Source organism: Cyanistes caeruleus, chromosome 21, assembly GCF_971803275.1.
Source record: "Cyanistes caeruleus chromosome 21, bCyaCae1.hap1.1, whole genome shotgun sequence".
NCBI classification, from domain to species: domain Eukaryota; kingdom Metazoa; phylum Chordata; class Aves; order Passeriformes; family Paridae; genus Cyanistes; species Cyanistes caeruleus.
Genome location: NC_141721.1, coordinates 4,803,275 through 4,825,585, shown reverse-complemented (window position 1 = coordinate 4,825,585; position 22,311 = coordinate 4,803,275). Strand labels below are relative to the sequence as shown.

Sequence of the window (22,311 nt, the reverse complement as noted above, 5' to 3'; positions counted from 1 at the left end):
GGGGAGGCGTGACGTCATCTCCCCGCGCGGGCGGGGCGGGGGGTGGGTGCGAGGGCGGGCTGTGAGGGCGGGCTGTGAGGGGAGGCGGGAACAGCGGCGGAGCCCCGGCACGGATCCGGCTGGGAAACACCGCTGGGATCATCCTGTCCCACCCGTCACCGAACCACCTTGTTAACCAGGCCACAGTGCCGCGTCCGGTCGTTTCTTGAACACCTCCGAGCACGGTGACTCCGCTACATCTCTGGGTAGTCCGTTCTAATGTCTAATGACCTTTTCTGGGAAGAAATTCCTCCTGGTGTCCAGCCTAAGCCTCCCCTGACACAGCTTGAGGCCGTTTCCCCTTGTCCTGTCCCTTGTTCTCTGGGAGCAGAGCCCGACCCCCACCTGGCTCCAGTTCCTTTCCAGCAGCTCTGGAGAGCCAGAAGATCCCCCCTCCTCCTGCCTCAGCCCTCCTGGCTCCCTCAGCCTCTTCTGGTGCTCCAGATCCTTCCCCAGCTTTGTCCCCTTCTCTGCTCATGCTCCAGCCCCTCGATGTCCTTCCTGAACTGAGGGGGTTTGAACTGGACATACCACTCGAATGTGGTCTTACCAGTGCCCAGCACGGGGGGACAATCCCTTCCCTGGCCCTGTTGCCACACCATTCCTTGCCTGAGGAGCCTACAAAGATGGGAAAGGGTCTGGAGAGAAAGCCTTGTGAGAATGGACTGAGGTCACTTGGTTTGTTCAGCCTGGAGGAGCCTGAGGTCAGACCTTATTGTGGTCTTCAACATCCTCCAGAGGGGCAGCACCAACCTCTGCTCTGTGGCCAGGGGCAGGACCCGAGGGAGACAGGACCACAGCTGGAACTATGCCAGGGGAGGGTTAAGTTGGATATTAGGAAAAGGTTCTTCCCAAAAGAGTGCTGGGGCACTGCCCAGGCTCACCAGGGAATGGGCACAGCCCCAAGGCTGCCAAAGCTCCAGGAACATTTGGACAATGCTCTCAGGGGATGTACAGGATGGGATTGTTGGGGTGTCTGTGCAGGGCCAGGAGTTGGAATGGATGATCCTTGTGGGTCCTTTCCAGGTCAGGATATTCTGTGATTCTATACATTAAAGGCTGCAGCTCACTCTGTTTTCCTTCAGGGCTGTGCCAGCAGCTTCTGTCCTTATCCTCCCTGCCAACCACATATTCCCACCCCATAGCTGTGCCAGCACAGCTGCTTTTCATGGGACTACACACTGAACTGGGCCAACGAGCTGTTCTGGGTTAAAAATAGCCCTGTGAAACAAAAAGTTTCATTTTATTCAGGGCAGTTCACTGACTGCCCACTGACAAATTAAGAATTATCTGTAAGAAACAGCAGTATTTACCACTTTTAGATCATTCTCCAAGATCTCTTAAATCTCAGAGTAATATCTGTCAATGTGTGTAGAATTCTGCTCCAGCTCTGCTCAGTTCTGTGTGTTTTTTTCCCAGAAAGGAATGTGCTTTTTCATCTGTGTGGTCTCCCCGTGGTGGCACTTGCATAAACAATGTTAGAGCGCAGCTGTCCCTGGCTGTGAGGGTGCTGTGCTCCTCCCTGCCTCCCTGCTTTTTTGTAGTGCCTGTCTCCTTTTGTACCTGTCTCCTGGATGGGACTCTGGCAATGTGTCAGAGCTGTGCTAACCTTCACAATATCCCAGTGAGAAAATATTCTGTCTTACAGGTGAGGAGCCTGTGGCTCATCAAATCCATAAAAAAACACCAGGTGCTTGGTTTCAGCCTCACTAATGAACATCCTTCCTCTGCTGATGCTGTTCACTCTTCAGATGGACTGGATGTAGGAGGGAGCCCTGATCCATGATCCATTTGGAAGCCTGTCCCAGTTTCCGTGGTGACATGTGGGGTTTGCTGGCCAGCTGCAGGAACAGCACACACACTTCCATGGGTTTTTCACAGGTGTGAAAAGCTGCAGATCATTGTTGAGAGCCCAGGATGGCAGGAGAGTTAAATCATAACTGCAGGAACACGTGTCCATTCTGTTCAGTGTTCACAGACCACAGACTAACTAACTAACTAACTAACTAATCAACCAGTACTTTATTAGGGCAAAGTTCACCATTTTTCTGACTCCTGACAGACCACTGCAAAAACGTCTCCTTTTTTGAGGGCCCACAGACTGTTCTTTTTCCCCCTCCCTTCCCGGTCCCTATCTCCTGTTTTCAGCTGATCCCAAAACTGCAGCAATTGGTGTCTTCCATCAGATTTTGGTTTTGGTTTTTGCTCACGTTGGGAATTCTGTTGCACGAGCACCCTCTGTTGGTCAAAGCCGGGAAATCAATAACGCTCCTGCCCTAAGGCCCTCCCGTGGGTGTTTTTATGCTGGAATGATTTCATAGGATCATGGAATAGTTTGGGTTGGAAGGCACCTCGTAGATCATCCAGGTCCAGCCCCCAGCCGTGGACACTAGGGCATTCCACTAGGACAGGTTGTTGAGAGCTCCATCCAACTTGGCCTTAATCACTTTCAGGTTGTCCACATCTTTTCTCACCTTCATTATTTGTGAAAGCCTTACTTAGCATTTCTGGTAATGACTGGGAGCCTTTCCCAAATTTCTTTTTCCTCCCCTATTTAAATGCTGCAACCCTCAGTACTTTATTATCAGTACCCATCCCTGCTGCACAAAGGCTACAGCAAGGCAGAGTCCTTCTGCCCAAACCTGCTTCCTACAGGTTTGAAAACAACATTTTAAGAGTCCAGGTGATCTTTCACAGGCAGAGGGATTGCAGAGAGGAATGTGAAAGAAAAACAAAGCTCTGGGACACAGTCTCAGAATAATAAAACTAAATCAGCTTGGAATGCTGAAGAGTTCACTGTTAATGACAAGATCCTGAAAGGAATTACAAAATGTTGTGAAAACATTCTATTCACCCACCTGGCAGTAAAAAGCCTCACTGGTACCCAGGTTTGGTTTCCCTCTCCTGATTTTATTGTCCCTACAGTTAGCCAGAGACTGTTCCTTCCTAAGAAGCTCTAAAATTTTGGCAGTGTGTCTAAAGCCACAGTCAATCAGTAGAAAGTTTCTTGCTGAGTGCAGTGAGTGAATCTTGAAAAGGTGCCAGGTATGGAGGGCTGTAGCACAGCAATGTTCTGCCCGAGGTGACATCCACGGGATGTTAAAACAAAATCAGGAAACACCTGGGTTAGCCCAAGATCCATCTGTGCTCTGCTGACAGCGGTGCAAGGTGACCTGGTGTCATGTAACCCTGTCCCAACTGCTCCGTGAAGGGTTTGGCTTTGTCAGGCTGGTCCAGATCACATGGCAATACTGTGTCCTACTTACTAAACTAAAACTAAAGGAGGAAAAGTTCCATCTCTTGGTTTCTTTTCCCTGTGACCTGAAGAAACAGCATTTCTTCCTCAGAAATGTTTCTTCTTGCAATTAGTTCAGGCTCAGCTGCTCGCAGGAGGTGCCTGTGCCCTGTTTATTCCTTTTCTTCATCTCACGTGGCCTGGAACCTGGCTTCACACCTGGCTTGGAAGTGTCACCTGTGTCAGAAGTTCCTGCCAGGTGCTGCTGTGGGATGTCAGCGCCAAATGTAGCACTTCTGGTGAACAGTGACATGAGCCATTGTGTAACGAACTCAGTGTGAAGACTTGAGAGTAAATAATCTTGGCATGAATGATGGGTAGAATGATCTCTTGACCCCACTGGATTTTGTGTAAGGGGAGGAGCCTTTTTGCTGCCAGCTGGGAAATGTCTTTGTGACAAAATCTAAATTTGAATTTTCCTGGGAAGTACCATCAGTTCAGAGGGAAAGTGACGTGTCACAGGGGATGGACTGGAGAGGGTTTATTTGTAACATGTGCAGAAATGAGGTGTGGAGCAGCCTGAGCTGGAGGAAAGGGTCCTGCAGCTGGAGAAGTAATAGGAATTCTTAGTGGTGTGATTATAACACACAATGACAATGGGATGTGGTTGTGTAGCCTGGCAGCTGTGGTGTGAAATAATGATGCCAAGGCAGGAGCAACTCCTCAGCTAGAACAGGGCTCTGGTCTGCTGTGTGTGAGGGAATGGAGCTCATTAGTGTAATTAAGGGAATGAAGAACTTGTCTCATGAGGATTGGTGAAAGGTGTGGTGTCTTCAGGCCAAGAGGAGTCAAGGCTGCTCTCCTGGAACAACCTGAACACCTTAGGACAAGGGGACAAAGAGAATAACTGAGCCTCGGAACAACAGGACACAACACTGCTCGAGCTGAGAATCAGTCTGATTTTATCAGAGGTGTAACATTCTGCTAGTATGGACGGGGAAATTGAACATTAGAGTTCAGATAGTTAAAAGAAAAACAACCCTTTTTTTGGAAGGACTTAAGTTCTGTGTTTGCTCTCCGTGTGCCTTTCCCCGGGGCCGGGGACACGGCGGGGCTGCCCTCTCGCCTGCTATAGCCGCGCTCTGCCCGGTCTCCGTGGCCGTTCTCCACCCTGAGCCCCTGGGCCATGAACCGGCTCCGTCCGGCCCGAGATGTGCCGGGCTGGGGCTGGGGGAGGCTCGGGGGTGCGCTGGGTCTCGGGGGTGCGTTGGATTCGGGGTACGTTGGTTTCGCGTTGCGTTGGGCTCCGGGTGCGTTGGGCTGAGGGGTTGCACCGGGCTCGGGGTCCAGTGGGTCTCGGGCGTGCGCTGGATTCGGGGTGCCCCGGGCTCGGGGTGTGCTGGGTTCGGGGCGCGCTGGGCTCAGGGGATGCGTCGGATTCAGGGTGTGCTGGGCTCGAGGCGCCCTAGGCTGAAGAGCTCGGCTGTCTCTCGGGGGTGGCTCGATGCCGGGGTGCCCCGGGGCGGCGCACGGCGGGGCCGGGCCGGGCGGTGCTGCGGGCGGCGCTCCGGGCCGCTGCGCTCCGCCCGCCCGGCGCTCCTGGCCGCTCTCCGCGCTCGGAGCCGCCCCGCCGCTCTGTGCCGCGCCGCGCTCGTCTCGCTGGCCGCGCTGGGCGGGCCTGGCGGAGCCATGGCGGCCGTGCGGGGCCTGCGGATCTCGGTGAAGGCGGAGGCGACCACGACCACGGCGGAGCCGCGCGGCCCCGAGCCCGAGCCCATGGAGGTGGAAGAGGGCGAGCTGGAGACCATCCCTGTGAGGCGCTCGCTGCGGGAGCTCATCCCGGTGAGGGCCGAGAGGTGTGGGCGAGGAGGGGCTGGGTCCGGCGGTTGGGGGTGTCTGAGCTCTCTGTGAGCTTTTGGGGGGCGATTCTTGGGAAAAGCGGGGATGTGGGAGCGGGGATATGAGGGGACTCGGGGGCGAGTCCTAAGGAAGCGGGCGGGATGTGCTTGGGAAGGAATGGAATAAAGGAGGCGGTGCAGGATTTGGGGTGCAGTGTTGGGGTGTAGAGGAGGCTGTGGGTGGGAGAGCGGACAGGGGATGTTTGATGCAGGGAACACAGGGAATACCCGAAGCGGGGAGCAGAGGCTGATGGCGGGATAGCAGAGCTCGGAGTGTGGGCTCGGATGAGCGGGGTTTGGGGGTTTCCTTCCCGATGTTTTTCTGCCCTTTTTCACTCTCGCTGATTGTTTCTGTACAAGTTTTAGTAGGATTAGGTTTAACGACTAAAAATGGGTCACAGTTTTAAAATCCTAAGTACTCTTTTGCTCTCAAAACTTGGGTGAAAACTGGTTCGGAAGCTAATTTTTAATTAGTTGGTCCAATGTGCTTGTGCTTCTACCCAACATGTGGCCTGAGAGACAGCACCGTGCTGTACTTCCTTGTGCTCCGTGAGTCAACCTCAGACAGTGGGGGGTTTCAGCTTTAAAAATCATGTTTATTTTGCTTTTCTTTTTCTAGTAACTCTGACCATTTGGCAACGTTAGAGGAATTTGATGCTGTTACTAAGAAAAGCAGTTGGATTGTGTGTGTTCTTCAGTCTTTCTAAACTGAGACTAACCTACTTCTAGAAATGGTCCTTTAGCCAAAGTAATTCTTGCAGCACAAGTGTAAAGAACACATTTACTGCTAAAGAAAGCAAGAGGTGTTCTTCCAGCTCCAAACTTCTGCCAGTTGATGGTGTCAGAATGAAGAGGTGCCATTTTACAGATGCAGACAGTGGAGGGCACAGAATTGGGTCATTGGTCCAGGGGCTGTGGAGTTTAGTCCCCCTCTGAATTCAGCAGTCCTGACTGATGGAGAGGAAACTTGTACTTTTTCCCCCTCATTCTTCAACTTTATCATCCCTCAGTATCAAAACAGTAGTGTTTCACCTTGGTATTTGGAATTTGGGGTTGAAATAATGATAGGAATAAAATTTACTTGTTTCATTGTGGATGTAGCTTGGTGTTCTCACTTTCTGAGATTAAAAGCTGCAAACTGACATTTCAGTAGTCAGATATCACTGTTAAATCTGCTCATGTTTTACAAGGAAAGTATACCCAAACCCAAAATTGTGGAAGTCTTACGTGAGAAAGATGTTTGATGACTTTTTCTGTATTGCTGAGAGAGAAAAAGCTTGGCAGCAGCTGATACAGAAACTAAATTCTGTAGAAGGAAACAGGCCTTACAGTGAGGGAAGTTTGGTTCAGTTCATGTGCTTTTACTTTCACTGACATCAGAGTGCCTCTCTGTCCAGGGATGTAGCTTGAATCAAGGAAAAGAGGATCTCTTTCTTGTAGAAATAATCAGGTGCCTTTTTCTGTGTAACAAGTGTGTTGCTTTCAGTGCTCATTGAGATTTCATCACCATTTTGCTTTGTTTCAGGACACCAGTAGGAGATATGAAAACAAAGCTGGAAGTTTCATCACTGGAATAGATGTAACCTCCAAGGTAATTTTTGTGCTTTTCAACATTTTGTCATTTTTGCCACTGGAGAAGTGGAAGGAACCATTTAATTTCTTCCCCAATATGCACAAAGGCTTAGCCTGGTGTTCAGACAGCTGGCATGAATCACAGTGAGTGTTCCAAAGATCCAAAAACCTAGAATGCTTCCTAATAAAATCTGGAGAACAAGGACCTTCTCATCCAGTTCCCAAAACTGCACAAGTTCCAGGCAGGCTGTTGCTCATGAGCTACATAAGAGGAGCCTGAGTTACCAGTCTAAAATGTTCCCTGGAGCCAGCTCTCCAGTGTTAAATTCATGCTCAGAGAAACAAATTCACACCTTTGTATATATTTTTAAAAACTGTGTAATTTTCAAAGATGAATTTCGCCTGTGGTAGAAAGGCTTCTTTTAAAAGAGAGGTTGTATTTAATATTTGTTAGCAAGGACTAGATAATGTTCCTGTTCCATGATGGAGTCTGTGTTGTACAAGATACCTTGTTTTCCATGCATCCTGATTGCCACTGCTGAACCTATACAAAAACTGGTCTGTGTCACAGAAATATTTTGGTGAACTACTGCTGCACATTCTGAAACCTACAGGTCTCTCCAGAATTAATAAAATCATTAACATAAATTGTCGCTGTCTGGTAGATTTTAAATATCCTCAGTGGAGTTTGTTGAGGGTGCTCCTGATTCCTGTTTGAGTGCATTGTTTTGCATTTTGCAGGAAGCAATTGAGAAGAAGGAGCAAAGAGCTAAACGCTTCCATTTTCGGGCTGAAGTGAATCTGGCCCAGAGGAACGTGGCCCTGGACCGGGACATGATGAAGAAAGGTACAAGTTCATCCAGCAGTCAGGAGCAAAGACCTCTTTAGTTACTTCCTCACAGTGTCGTGACTCTATTTATTCTGCAGTAGTTTCCACATTCCCAGAGGTTTTTCCATATTACTGCTGAAAGGAATCACTTTGCGGTTTTTCCACCTTTTCTTTTGCGCGTCATTATTTTTTAACCTATGTGACACTTGCCAGTTCACTCTTTGTTTTACCAACCCCAACACAAGACATTTTTTGTGTGCCTTATTTACTAGTGCTGCATGCCCAAGATTCACCTTCTGGATCAGTGCTGCTTTAAGGATCTTTAAATGCTTTGTAAAATCCCTGGAGCAGTGTGTGGGTACACGTGGAGGACTCTGTGTCCTGTGCACAGGGAGATCAGACTCTGTGCTGTACACACAGTGAAGCTGCACTGATGGCAGGCTGGAACTGAAGCCAGGAGATGTGTGCACAACAGATTGGTGCTTTTGGCACTTGAGTTAGTTCTCAAGGCTTTTTTCCAATTGGCAGCTTGGACCTGCTAAACTGAGGCCTGGAACAGCTCCCCATCAGGTGATACAAGTGGAAGTGCTTTGTGCAGGGCCTTGTTTTGTTCTGGCTCTTTAGCACTTAATGATAGCACTTCAGCAGTGTTCAAAGAGGAAAAAAATGTTTTTCTAGCTGTTTGGTTGCTGTGCAGTCTCTGTATCTACCAGTGCTTGTAATCTCTTTTAATTCCAAATGTATTGAAGTTTTGCATTGTGGAAGAATAAATTAAGTTAGGGTCTATGTAATGTTTCAATTCAATTAATTCCTCTTTTGTTTATTTAGAGTATCTGCCTTATAAACTCACATATTACTAATCTGAAAGCTTGGAATAAGTACCACCTTGTGTCTTTTTCTAGCAATTCCTAAAGTAAGGCTGGACACCATTTACATTTGTGGGGTGGATGAGATGAGTACCCAGGACATCTTTGCCTATTTCAAAGAGTATCCTCCTGCTCATATTGAGTGGCTGGATGATACCTCATGTAAGTAAACACAGTATTTGTAATTCTAATTTTTTTTATTTTTTTTTAACCTGGTCACAGCTGTATCTCTAAGGGGAAAAAGATCTAAAATTCTGTGCCACTTCCATCTTGACATAAATAATATATCTGAGAGAGGGTAATTGAACTGTGCAGTTGGGCAGGTTGGGATGGTTTTGTGTGGAGGAGGAGGAGGAGATTTGTTGCCATATTTGTGTAGTGCATGCTTCAGGAGAAATGGGTGGGTGGAAGGAGGTAGCAGCTGGGTGTGATTTCCATGGGCTGGAGAAGGAATGTGGGTACACGTGGTGAGGGCTGTTTTGGGGAGTGACATCAGCAAGATCAAAGGTGGTGGAGAGTTGGGCTTTCCTCACCGACTCTGAAGGCTGTAGAAGAGTTTTTTGTGGATCATGGAACTGGAATACTCTGAGATTGTGCCTGAAATCACATAATAAGAAATGGGAGCCAGTGCAGGGTTTTCCAAATAGCTGGAAACTTATTGACAAGCATGGCTAAAAGCTGAGAATCAGTAGCTTCATTCTCTGGAGTGACCCTGAAGAAATTCAAGACGAAATAGATGGTGTTCTACAAAATACTGGTGACCTTGAAGTCAGTGTATGTGACAGCTTGAAGTGCTGGCACAAGCTGATAGAAAATGTGAAACCCAATGAGCCCTGGGTGGATAATTACAGTACAGAGCTGCTGGATGGACCTGTGCTGATGCATGAGCTTGGGAATGCACAGCTTCATCTGAGGCTTCATTTCGAAGACTGTGTGTTTTCTTAAATGCTACATGAGTAAATTCATGTGAAAATTAAAGCTTCAGGGTTGCAACAATACCCAGTTATAGCTATTACACATCTTTTTTTAATGGTGAATTTTCATGCTGTGTCTGAGTTACCATGTCAGCTACACTTGGTGAAAATATCAAGAAAATGCTTTCTCTTTTCAGCATAGATTTGCATCATGGCAAAATCTTAAGTGTTCCCAATTGAATTACATCTTAAGGTGACTTAGTGCAAAGGTGGATTTAGTGTTTCGTGTTTCAAACTGATTAAATGGTGAAGGTTTTGGAAATTTGGAGATGGGAAGATTAGGCAGACTGAAAAAAAAAAAAAAAGATTTATTAACCAATTATTGAAATTAATATCTGTGCGTTCTTCACCTTGTAATTCCTGTCTGAGTCATTTAGAGAGATTCCCTTATTTTGGGTCACTGTACAGTTTTCTTAATATCTGAATCCACTCTGCTTAACAGTAGAACAGAGACATTTGTTGCTGTATTTGTACTAAGTGCAGAAAGCTTTTGTTCAAATCCTGTTTCTAAGCAGTTTTAGCTCTTTTAATTTCAACATCTATGAAATGCTTTTAATTGGCCTAATAAGTTATATTTTAGTACCATCTGCTGACACTTAGGGCACATCCTGAATGATGTTGTGAGCCTGTGCACTCCAAAATATGTGCAAAGTGCTTGAGAAGTCTCCTATTTCCCTCCTATTTTCCTGCTTTTTGGAAAAGATTAACAGAATTCTGCAGTGAAGTCCAAGGTTCTGTTAAGTTGCTAAAGGGGAAAAAGATCCAGGCTTCATTCCTGCCCCCTGCTGTTCTCTTAATCACATTTGTGTGGGAACACATGGATCCACTGACCCCGATCCAGTGCCCTAATTTGCTATTTTCAGAAAGCCTCTCAAATCTATGGTTGTGCATTTCAGTGATTTTGGGGTTTTGACCAGCTCTTGTGTTTTGTAATGAGCTAAAAAATGTGTGTCCTCCAGCTTATCCAGGTGTATTCAAGGATATGACTTTCCCTGCAAGAGATCTGATAGCTTTTCTGTCATTTCTGAATTTTTGTCATTAATTTCCTTCCAGCAAGGCAGGGGGGATGTGACTCCTTGATGACACCAACTGCATTTGGGTTTTGTGTTTCTGTTTGTCCCAGGTAATGTGGTCTGGCTTGATGAAGTGACAGCAACACGGGCTCTAATAAATATGAGTTCCCTGCCTGATCAGGAGAAAACAAAGAGCAGAGAAAACAATAAGGAGAAGACAGCTGAAAAAACCAAGAAAGGTAGATTGAGATATGCAAATACAGCCATCATCTCATTAAATCAATGAAACTTTAAACTTGTGCTGGGGTATTGCATAACCTAAATTACTGAAGGAGCTTCTATCATATAGTTGCAGGTAAATGTATTCTGCCACTTTAAAAAAGGCTTTCATCTTGGAAACCTTTTGAAGAAGCTGCTTCTTAAAAGGTGGGTTGGAGCTAGACCAAAAGCAGAAATTCAGTCGATACTAAACGTGTTAGGTGAGGGTGATACTGAGAGCTGGTATTTATAGTGGGACATGTGCACAGAAATAGCTCTGTGTGATGTGCCTACAAAGGCAGCAAAGCGGGCAAAAAGCAGGTGTGAGAAAATGGCCTATTTTTGAAATACCACAGCTAATTCCCTTTTTGATGCACCACCATCCTTCAAGTATAACCCTCACAGCAGCGTGACAGTGCATCACTTCACCAGGGTGTGTATCAGCTCTAAATTTGGCTGTTATCCTTTTAAGAAAGAAGTTATTAAAAGGTTGGTTATAAAAGAGCAGAGCAGCTAAAGTACATCTCAGTGTCGTGATCAGTCTGGTACCTGACTGCCTTGGTTGTAAATTTATTTTCCTTTTATGTGAGGAAGTTTAAAAGCAGCATTTTGCTACCTGAGGATGGTTTTGCTCTTAGGCTGCTGTGAGTGATGTGGTTGGAGGTAATCTATCACCTGATACAGACCAAAAAATTGCTAGATTTATTAACTTTTCCATAGATTCTGCTTAAAAATGCTGTATATGACTGAAATGCAAGTAGCCAATTTCTCTGATAGATATCTGCAGTGCTTCCAAAAGCCTTTCTGGGAAATTTGGTGTTTAAGGCTTTGTTAAATTTAAAGATTGTTCTAATTCACCCTCTTTTCCTGCTCCTTTTCTCCACAAAGCAGTGGCTTCTCAACCATCCACATGACTAATTTTGGCCAAATGTTGATAAAGCTTCAAGTAAGACTTGTTCTGAAATTTTTGGAGATTAGGGACATTGCTTAAATGGAGCATAAACATATATATTTAATCCTGCTTGCTATGAATTGCATATTTTATTATCATTATACCCCATCTGAAAATAAGAACTGTCATCTGAATTACTCCTGTTCCTCTGGAAAAGTGGGATATTAGAGAAAGTACAGAGTGTTCAATTACATCTTAAGGTGTGAGATCCATACAGATACCCTGGAGTCATCTGGCTTGGTTACATTCCTTTTTTTAGATAGGAATTTCAGGGCTGTTTAGACATTTGGGGAAGCAAAAAATTGGTCTGTGCTATGAGAAACTTCAAAATAGTGAGGGAGAAAAATGCATGAATACTCTCGCTGATTGAACTTAATTATTCTGGTTTGAATTTGGGTAATTTGTTTACTTAAATTCTCTCTTTGGTTTCAGTTTGGTTAATTGTGCTTTATTGTTTTCACTCAGGAATATTTTCAGGATCTTTTGAACAGCTGCCACTCTCTATTTTAAGTTTTTTAAGTCTATTGTTGGATGAGATTTAAGATAAGGAACTCTAAAATATAAAAGAGAGGGTTTTTTAATCTTAGGCCTATGAAGTACTTAGAGATCTTTACAAATGATATTGGCATATCATAGCAATTCGTAGCTGTCCATAGTCATTACTTTTTTTACAATATTTTATTTCCTGGGGACTTTGGTAAAAAAAAATCAGCATGAATTTTCTTACACTGAGCTAAAGAGAACTGAAAAATCAAAGCAGCTCGCAATTTCAGCAGTTCTAGAAGCATGCACTTCTTTTTTAGTTATTTCACATTAAAATTAAGTTACTAAGGTTAGGGTTCTTTTCTTTTTGCTACTCTCCATCTCTAAGCTTTTGATTAATAACCTCTTTTACACTGTCAGTACTGGATATTTGAAAAGGAGATGGAAGGAAATGCTTTTATGTGCCTTTAGTGCCTTGGCCTTGCTGATCTCTGATTTTGAACACACTAAATCCTGACAGGCAGTGCATTTTCATTTGCTTTCAAAGAATTAAATTAATGATGCACATGTGCTGCTGCAGGCACAGAGCTCTGAATTTCACCGTGCTCCACTTTTCCATAGGCATTCACTGCTTTGATTATTCCCTAGGCTGCTCAGGGGAAAGGAGAGCACCTCAGGCTGATCTCAGACAATGTAGGTAATCATAAATCAAATGAGGCTGACACTAAAATGGAGCTTGGCTTTGTTTTGTTTTTTGTTCCCCAATTATTTTCCTTAGAAAAACAGGAGGAAAGCTCTGATGATGAGACAGAAGAAGGCGAGGTTGAGGATGACAATCCCAGTGATGTGGAGGTCAGTACAGAGGGGAAGTGGAAACTCTGCTATGGAAGTTTTGCTCTGGCTGGTGTGAAGTTTTCATAGCATTTTAGGTTTCTATTTGCAATTCACAATTTAATTATCAAAATAAATTAGGTGGGGAGTGAAATGGGGTGCAGGGGGTGATAATAACAGTGTAAAGTGCTTTGTGAAAAAAGATTTTGGAGCATTTAAGAGTGAGCCTGGCTTCTCTTTTCTGATGAGAGGAGGCAATGATAGAACAATAATGGAAAGCAACAACCTTTCAGCTGGGAAAGTGCTTAGATGGGATTTAGGCTGCCCATGGATCTGTGGGAATCAGCACACACAGTGATGTCCTGGCAGCAATTTAATCTTCACTGGCTGAGGGAATAATAGGTGTGATTAGGATTTCCTTTAGGAATGGCTCAGTGAACACTCCTACATCATGGAAGTCTGAATTTGAGTTTCTATAAAGCAGCTATAAATGAAAAATGAAGGTTTTTTAATCATTGTGTGAAGGCATGAAAACTTGTTAATAAAATCATTTAGATATGAAACGAAAGAAAAAATCAGTGTCTGAGTTGTGCTATTTACTTTGTGTATTTCAGTCAGTAATATGGAGTCATTTGACAATTACTGGATTTAATAACCTGAGTTAATGTTATGGAGCAAGAGAAGGATATACTTTAAATTTTCAGGGCAATTTACATTAAAAATTAACATCAGCTTATCAAGAAGAAAAAGCAGAGCTCATTTGAGCATCATTTGAAAAGTGACTTTCTTCATAATCACTTGATTGCTTCTCTGTAAGCAACCTATTTTTGTTCAACAGTCATTTGATTTTTGAGTCCAAAATACCTTTTTTGCCTCCAAAGTTGGATGCCCTCTCCCAAGTAGAAGAGGATTCTCTCCTGCGTAATGACCTTCGCCCTGCCAATAAACTGGCTAAAGGAAACAAGCTATTCATGAGATTTGCTACTAAAGGTAAATGACCACCTTAACAAGCACCCCAAATTCATTGCTTGTTGTAGTTTTATTTGTTGGCTAATTAATGACTCAAAGTGCCTACTTCTTATTTAAAAGTGTTATTTTTTTGCTGATTGTTAGGTGTTAAGATTTTGCCATAAATCTACATTTCTTGTGGAAATGTCAATTATATCCAGTTCAAGCTGTATAAAAATTCTTGTACCTGGAAATTGTATCTTGGGCTCAGGGCATTCTTCCCAATTCCATGCATAGGTTTTATGATGCCTTTTTCCAGAAGTAAATTCCACATTTTATAAATATGGATATAACTTGAGATGCCAATAAGGGATTAGTAAAAACTATTGCTAAACACTCGTTTTATTAATGAATAAAATGAAAACCCATATAATTTCTGGACCATGCAGGAAGTGGCACATTCATTAAGAAAAGAAAGGTGATGAGGAAGGAGAGTGGAAACTCCAGCAGTGACAGGAGGATGTAATGCCCTGTTAAGCTGATCTGTAGAAACCCAGTCTCCCTGGAATTAAGTTTCTAGACACAGATAAAGCTGTGGTGGGAGCAGAAATTCCAGAGGTGTAAGCAAAATTGAATCCTTCGTGGAAGAGGGTGAAGTAATTCTGATTTTAAGGCACACTCAGTCTCACTGTCTGTCTTTGGATGGTTATTTATTTCTATGCTGTGCTGTAAGTTATACTCTAAGAGGGGAAAATTCCTATAATTTTTGTTTTTTGCAGATGACAAAAAGGAGCTGGGAGCTGCAAGGAGAAGCCAGTATTACATGAAATATGGCAATCCAAATTATGGAGGCATGAAAGGAATTCTTAGCAATTCTTGGTGAGTGTTGGACAGAGAAATTGGAACATTGCAGGTAATTGGACAAGCTAATCTAAAACTGGTTTAATTTGTGGATTTTCTATTTAGTTTATGTAGATGCTTCAGTGTAAATAATGTTTTTGCAATGTGAGTGTGAATTATAAGGGGACAATTTTGTTACGAAAATGAAGTTTATATTCAAAACAGATTTGACATAAATACGTGTCTGCTGTTAAAGTAGGTGATAATTGCATATCCTTCATCCAGGATTTAGAGCTTAATGAATGAGCCATAATTCCTGTGGCAGGAATGTCATCCTCTCTCTGATTTTCAGGAAGAGGAGGTACCATTCCCGTCGGATCCATCGGGACGTGATCAAGAAGAGGACGCTGATTGGGGACGATGTGGGCTTGACTCCTCCCTATAAACATCGGCACTCTGGTACTGGTGGCACTGGGACAGCCCTGTGGGGACACTGGGACACAGAGGGCTGGGCAGGATCTGGAGCAGTGTCTCACCAATCCCATGGGATGTGTGGAAGTTTTCTTAAAAAAATAAATCTGAATCGCATTTTAAGAGTTTACAGGAAATTCCTGAGGCGGAAACTTGATTCTGCTCCTTGCTTCCCAAAATAGCTGCTGGTTTTTATGTGACATTTTTCTTTTACAAATTTAGGGCATGGGGACTAATGTGGCATCAAAGGCCAAAAGAAGGGGTGAAAAAAGGAAAAAGCCTTCCTGGCAATTTGTCATACTTGCTAAGTCAATTCTCCCAGTCTCTAAAAAGCAATCTCTAAATGTAAAACAACAGAGATGAGAAAATTCTACTAATTATGCTTGTATATCTTCATCTGCTGACTAAGGTAGAAGAACAATAGGTGTAAAAACCTGATATGAGACAAGTACAGTGTGATTGGCCTGTTAAAAATACAACTATGGATGTGTCAAATCTCATGGAAGATTTTCCATGTTGGTCATGTAGTGCTGTCTGAAGAGATGTCTGAGTGCTGGCGATGACTAAATTGAAGTTGTTTCTATTTAAATCAGTGTCTGTGATAAATTCATAATAATGACACTCGTGTTCTTTTTGGCATTGCTGCTTGCAGGACTTGAAAGGATTTTTGCAGAGCCAGCAGCTGGCACATTAAGCCCTGTAAGATCCTGGGAATTGTGCTTAGCTTAGGAAGGAAGAACAGCACCTTCCATAAGAGGCAGTTGTACTTTAATTACTCTGTCCAGCTTCGTGCTTGGCCAGGCCTCTGAGGAAGTGAACACGAGGGACATTTTGTCCTGTGGCAGTTTTAGTCCACTTAAAATATTTGCCAAAATATTCTCTCTAAGAAGAGAGAGCTAAAAGAACTACAGTCTCATCTATAGCAGATCATTAATTACAGCAAAGTGATTTTCTTTTTGGTTTGGTTTTCAAGTACTTTCTAGAGACGCTAAATTTCAGTTGATCAGAATGCGTTTGTTTTGCTGCAGGCTTGGTAAATGTTCCTGAAGAGCCCATTGAGGAGGAGGAGGAGGAGGAGGAGGAGGAGGAGGATCAGGACATGGATGAAGATGACAGAGTGGTGGTGGAGTACCGGGATGAGCTGCAGGCTTTCAAGCAGTCGCGGGAGCGCAGCGCCGCGAGGAGATCCAGCGCCAGCACCTCGGACTCGGATGAGATGGACTATGACCTGGAACTGAAAATGATTTCCACCCCCTCGCCCAAAAAAAGCATGAAGATGACTATGTATGCAGATGAGGTGGAGTCACAGCTGAAAAACATTAGGTAAAAGTTTCTTAGTCTTTAAAATCATCAGTGAAGAGGCATTTCCTGGTTTTAGTGACAGAGGTATCAAAGCTTGAAGACAAACTTGAAGCAATTTTTCAGTTCTTATTATAATTTTATTGTAGATATTCTAACAAGAAATACAGAAACTAGGCTTTTAATAGAATTAACACTTATTTTTAAAATACAGCTTCTTCTGCAGATCTCTCTAGCCTTGCTTATTAGTAATAATGAAACTCAAATTAGAATCCAGAGAAATTCATGCAAACTACTGCAAATAACAGGGAAAAATAACTCTTTCTGTTTTCTCTTTGTCCCTTCCTCTTTATCTCAGAAAGAAAAATAACCCTCAATTGTTGATGACAAAAAAGAATTTATGTTCACAGTGGGCCTACTAACTAAAGTTGTATGTATGGTAGATGAATAAAATAAAGTGTCCCTTCACTAGGGTGGTTATACTCATTAAAATGTCAACAATTTTGAGGATGTCTTGAAATGGATACTCAGGTATTTGTGGAATTATTGTTATATTTAGGATTCTGGCTTGAACAGCTTCTAAGCATTGTTTTTTACTTCTTTTTCTCAGCAGAGAAATCCTGATATTATTATTTTCTGTGATGTAATTTTCCGTATAAAAAGACTTAAGAACGATACTAGATTGAATTTTCTTTAGAGGACATCAGGTGTATGATTTTTTTTTTAGGAATTCCATGCGAGCAGATAGCATAGCCACCAGCAACATCAAAAACAGGATTGGCAGCAAAGGATCCTTGGAGAAAGTTGCAGATGTGAGGCTCCTGTTGGAAGAGAAACGTCAGAATAACTCTGGGCCACGGCAGACAAACAGCACTGTCAAATCAGGTAATTTTATCACTCATTCCTGGGCAGAATTGACACTAAAATCTATTTCACACACTTTGTCCTCACTAAGAGATTGAGTTAAGAATTGCTTTGGGGAAAAAATCAAGTACACTTTAGTGAAAGCTTTTTCAGTCATGTCGATTTCCATCCATTTTCTTTGCCTGTGCCAATTTCCCCCCGCTTTGTCCTTTTTTATTTGCTCCCTCCTTGAGGCAGAGATTCTCTGCAGCTGAGAAACAGCACACAAGGAAGGTAAAATCAAATGTGAAACACTACACTTAAAAATACACATAAATACACAAAAAAATGTGTATTACATGAAAATGGGTGTGTTTGCATTTGGCAGGATTTATTTCTGAGCTTCAAAAACTTATTTATTTGATTTAAACATGTATAATTTCAGCTGTTTCTGACATATGTGATATTATCTGACTGATAAGTGAAAAACACCTTTTTGTATCAATGAAATGTCAAAATTATGTTTGTGTATTTTATCTCTCCTGCCCATTTTGGGCCTCTGACAAGCTGACTCATGGTCCTAAAATTCTCTTTCCCTTCGTATTTATGTCTGGACCCCCCTGTAAGATTTGGAACATCCAGCTATGCCAGGCAAACTTCAGAATACAAAATTCACATCAAGGGTTAAGTATCAATATCTTTAGGATTCTTTTTATTTTATTCTGCCAAATTCCAAGCAGTGGTAGAATTCTAAATCAAGGTATCTGTTACCTGAATTGTTGAAGGCAGAACAATTTTCATGGAATTTTATCTCCTTCTGGATATTTACACACTCTGTTGCTGCACCAGAAAAGCAGCAGGCCATGGGATAACTTAGGTTTTTATCTTTTGGACTGAGCACAACTTGAATCATTAAATGTCAAATTTATTGCCAAAATTGAAATGAAATCTGGCTAAATTGTATTGCAGAAATTGCCAGGAAATCTGAGTATGAAAGACTTAAATGAAAAAAACTAAAGAAAAGATAAAAACAGAGAATCTATCTAGTTTAAATAGTGAATGAGCATAAACTGAGCTGGCAGAGGTAGAGTAAATGCAACAGGATTTTTTTTTTTGTCATTTTAATCACTGAAAATATCCCCAGATGTGAGGCAGAGACTGGGAAAAAGGCCACACTCTCCAGAAATCAAAGCTCCAAGCAGTACCTGTGCTCCTCGTCGAGAACCAATCTCAGATGTGCACAGCAGGCTGGGAATCCCCAAACAAGATGTAAAAGGCCTCTACTCTGACACCAGAGAGAAGAAATCAGGTTAGTTCTGTGCAGAAAATGTTCTGCTGCAGTTCCTTTGGGTTTGGAGTCTAAGAGAAATTCCGGCAGAAAGCCATGAAGGGTTGATGCTGAATGAAATTCAGGATAAATTAGCAAATGTTTGTTCAAAGCTTTGAAATCTAAATACACAGAGGGAGGAGCTGGGGGTTTTTGGGAGCAGTGTTTTTATGGAGGTGTGCTGAAGATCAAAGACTGCTTTCAAACTGTGGGCACCAAAACAAGTGTCAGGAATGCAGAGGCACTTGAGATGTGAATTAAACATCCTCTGCAAATAGGGAACAATGAACAAGGCTGCCCTGAGCCTCCTGCAGCTTAATTTCAATTACTCTTCAAAGCATGATCAGTTCTATGCCAAATAGTAAGGTGGGAGGAGTATGAAGGGTTTGAAGAGTTGCAGTGAGTTTAAGAATTGGTTCCTTGACTTCTTCCTCTCAGTCCTGTCTGTTTTGGGTTTTTAAAAATGTTTGTTTTTCATCTGCTTAGGTAATTTATGGACCAGACTGGGGTCTGCTCCGAAGGCACAGGAAAAGACTCCAGAGAAAGCTGAAAACTCTGTGGCATCTCCAGAGGAGGATGACTCTGAGCTGCAGAGGGTTTGGGGTGCTCTCATTAAGGAGAAAGAACAGTCCAGGCAAAAAAAGAGTCGCTTGGATCATTTACCCTCCCTACAAATCGAGATCAGCCGGGAAAGCAGCTCTGGCTCAGACTCTGAATCATGACTGTTTTCACAGCCTGACCCTCCTGGTGGTGACTCTGCAGCGTGGCAGGATCCCCTTTGCCCAAAAGCTGGACACTGGCAAAGACTCTGCAGTGAAGGTTCCAGAAGTGTCTCTGTTCCTTTTCTACAACAAGAGAGGCGTAAACCACTTGAAACTTAAAGCAAAGCTGTTTGTCTGGAGTCTGTGGCTGGCCCTGTGCTCCGTAGGGCATTGTCATCTCTGTTGATGACAGCAAACCTGTAGTGAATTGTAGCAAAACATTTTCACCCCCGAGCTTTGAACTTAAAAGATGAGACAGAAATGCTCTGTATTTTAAGGAGACGTTTTCTGTTCTTGGTATTTTCATCATGGAGGCTTTTAACAAAATGTTTTACACACTTCATCCAAAGAACAGGGCATTTCATGATCCAGATCATTGCCTTGCCCTTCTGGCTCTTACCAGCACTTTTCCTTTCCTCTTGAAGTAATAACAATAAAGCTTCCTGGGTGGGCAGCCAGCAAAGATAAAGCATGAAGGGATTGATTATCACATTCCCTTCTTCCAACACACTGAATGTAAATCCAGGTTACACATTTTATTACAGTTAAATTCCATATAGTTATCCCAGTGGCACCACCAGAATCCAAGGAATCCTGCTCGTTTATTTTGGTGATGCCACATTCTGCTGTAGCAGGGATTGAGATATTCAGGACTCCCAAAGTGGATGTTTGACAATTGTGTAAATCCCTGAGGGTTTGGGGTTTTTTTTTTTTTGCTATTTTTCCATGAGGAGAGATTATATTCCTGTCATTCCACCTGGATTATGTCCTGAAGCAATCCAACAGCTGGAAAGCATTTTTATATTTGTGAGAATCTTGCTGTTGGCCACAGTGAAAGTTCTAGTGTGTTCTCCTCTGTGCTGTTCTCTATCTATATAGAAGTGAAAGAGAAAAAGAAAACTTTAGAATCACTGTCTCCTGTCAATACTTTGGATGTTCTTCCTGTACAGTACACGTGGATGTGGACATGGGTGACTTACTCCATTCAGCTTTTTTATCTGCACATTTTCATCCCTCCCTGGGTAGGACAAGGATTTGATCAATGTGCAACTGTTATGTTTTTTTCTCATGTTGCCAGTAATTCTGAGTGAGGAATAATGCAGCACATCACATTCAGGTAAACAACAGGTAGCAAAACCATTTTAATAGTCTGAAATCTGTTTGCATTGTCCCTCATCCTTGGTTCTGTCAGTCCAAAATATCTGTGAACTTCTCTCCCCATTTCTGCTTTTTAACAAGCAAATTTTTCCTTTTTTTTTTTTTTTTTCCCTCTCCCTGTTTTTGTACTAAGTTGAAGTAGGTTTGAGGTTTCAGCAGGGAATCTGCAAAATTAACTTTTCTTACGCTTTATGATGTGTGAGGATAGCAATATGTCAAATGAAAGGTCAAAAGACAGGCACAGCGACTGGAGGGGCAATCTGGGGGCTGGCCAGGCTTCAAGCCTTACTCTTTCCTTGTTTTGTGACACTCATCCTTGATTTTATATTTAATTATTGAATATATAAATGTCTCATAAAAGTACTGTTGAGAGAAACGCCTGCAATGTCTGATCACTGTAATAACTCATTTTAAACGTGTGCTTTCATTAATATCCTCTCCCCAAGCTTTCCCAGAGAACCACACCCATCTCTCCACATCCTGATAAAATTGATTTCACCAATGTCTTTTTGCCAGTAAACCTTTGTGTTGTGTCACTGCTTTGAATCCACTGGGACCTTTCCTTTTCCTGAAAGGAATCATCCACCTCCTCCACCAAAACTCCTGGATTATTGGGAACCATTGCATGGTGTTTCCATGTCAATATTCCTAATTTAAGCCTGGTGAAGGATAAACTAATGGGAATAGAGGATCTCTGTAGCTGATATAAAAGATGCGTGAAATCGAGCACAGACCTGTGTTTCAGGAAAAGGCACCCTTAACTCCACTTCTGTCTTCCAGGTTGTCAGAAATACGCCTTAAAAATTCCCCCACACTGGTCAGGACTGTAGTTTTATGGTTTTGGGGGTTATGTGTAATACTGAGCCCACAGGAGCTTACTTAGCTGCAAGAAAAAATGAGATTTATGGTTTAAGGGACCTGTAGAGAGGGTTTTGTAATTGAGTGTGCCTGGTTTTGCTTTTTTATGATGTACAGAGAAGCCTTGAAGAGTGCTGGTATCGGGAATTCTTTCCAGCTTTGGGCTTCCTTAGTTACCTGAGCAAGAAATTCTGGGATTTGGTAATTAAAAATGAACTCTGAATTTTAAGTCAGTGCTTTTTCCTCAACGTTTTAACTTCCATCTATTTGATTGAGAGATTGCAAAGAGAATTTTGTTGCAAATCCCCTTCTCTTTGTGTTTTTAGTCCTTAGCTAATGTGTTCTTGATTTTTTAACTCACCTCCCAAATATCATCACCTACTGTAATGTGATGCAGAAATTGATGTTTGATAGGGAGACACAGGTGACCTGTATATTTCACTAAAATCCGTTCATGTTTAAAATTGCAAAAAAGGAGAATGTTTGCTTTGGCTCTTGCTGGAGGATCTGTGCCTCAGAGGAAAAACTGAATTTTAGGTGATTTATTACAGCACCACACTAGTTCTTCTCGTAGGAGGTTTTTGCAATTTGTAAAAGGTGGATTTTTGATAAATAGTTCTTCAGGCTGGCTGAACACGTGGCGCGGAGGGTGAAATTTTAAAGCAAAGGTGGCTTTTGTGTTTCTTTTTAAAAGGATGCCTGATGCATTTAAGAGGGAAAAGGAAACCAAAACACCCTATTTGCAGTTCAAGATGACACAATGTAAAAAGAGTGGAACTTTTATTTAAAAACAGCTGTTCTGTTCTAAATAAAAGTGGCCTGAAATCACTCCGATCTCTCCAGTTTTACTGGAAAA

At 42.8% G+C, this 22,311-nt stretch overlaps 1 protein-coding gene across 3 annotated transcripts; it reads left to right on the top strand.

Moving 5' to 3' along the window:
* Positions 1 to 16: 16 nt before the first annotated feature.
* On the top strand, positions 17 to 22,284 carry NCBP3 (nuclear cap binding subunit 3). Of its 3 annotated transcripts, XM_086859935.1 has the most exons (15): positions 17 to 245; positions 1,665 to 1,687; positions 1,791 to 5,116; positions 6,698 to 6,763; positions 7,486 to 7,591; positions 8,476 to 8,601; positions 10,537 to 10,665; positions 12,898 to 12,971; positions 13,832 to 13,940; positions 14,678 to 14,777; positions 15,091 to 15,197; positions 16,238 to 16,532; positions 17,236 to 17,393; positions 18,496 to 18,660; positions 19,165 to 22,284. In XM_086859935.1, exons 3-15 carry the CDS (start codon positions 4,703 to 4,705, stop codon positions 19,398 to 19,400), a joined length of 2,085 nt encoding a protein of 694 aa, XP_086716061.1. In that variant the 5' UTR covers positions 17 to 245; positions 1,665 to 1,687; positions 1,791 to 4,702; the 3' UTR covers positions 19,401 to 22,284. The 3 variants fall into 3 exon arrangements, with proteins under 3 accessions (XP_086716061.1, XP_086716062.1, XP_023794968.2); XM_086859936.1 differs by having other exon boundaries at positions 75 to 5,116; positions 19,413 to 21,117; XM_023939200.2 differs by lacking the exons at positions 17 to 245; positions 1,665 to 1,687 and having other exon boundaries at positions 4,949 to 5,116.
* Positions 22,285 to 22,311: the final 27 nt, after the last annotated feature.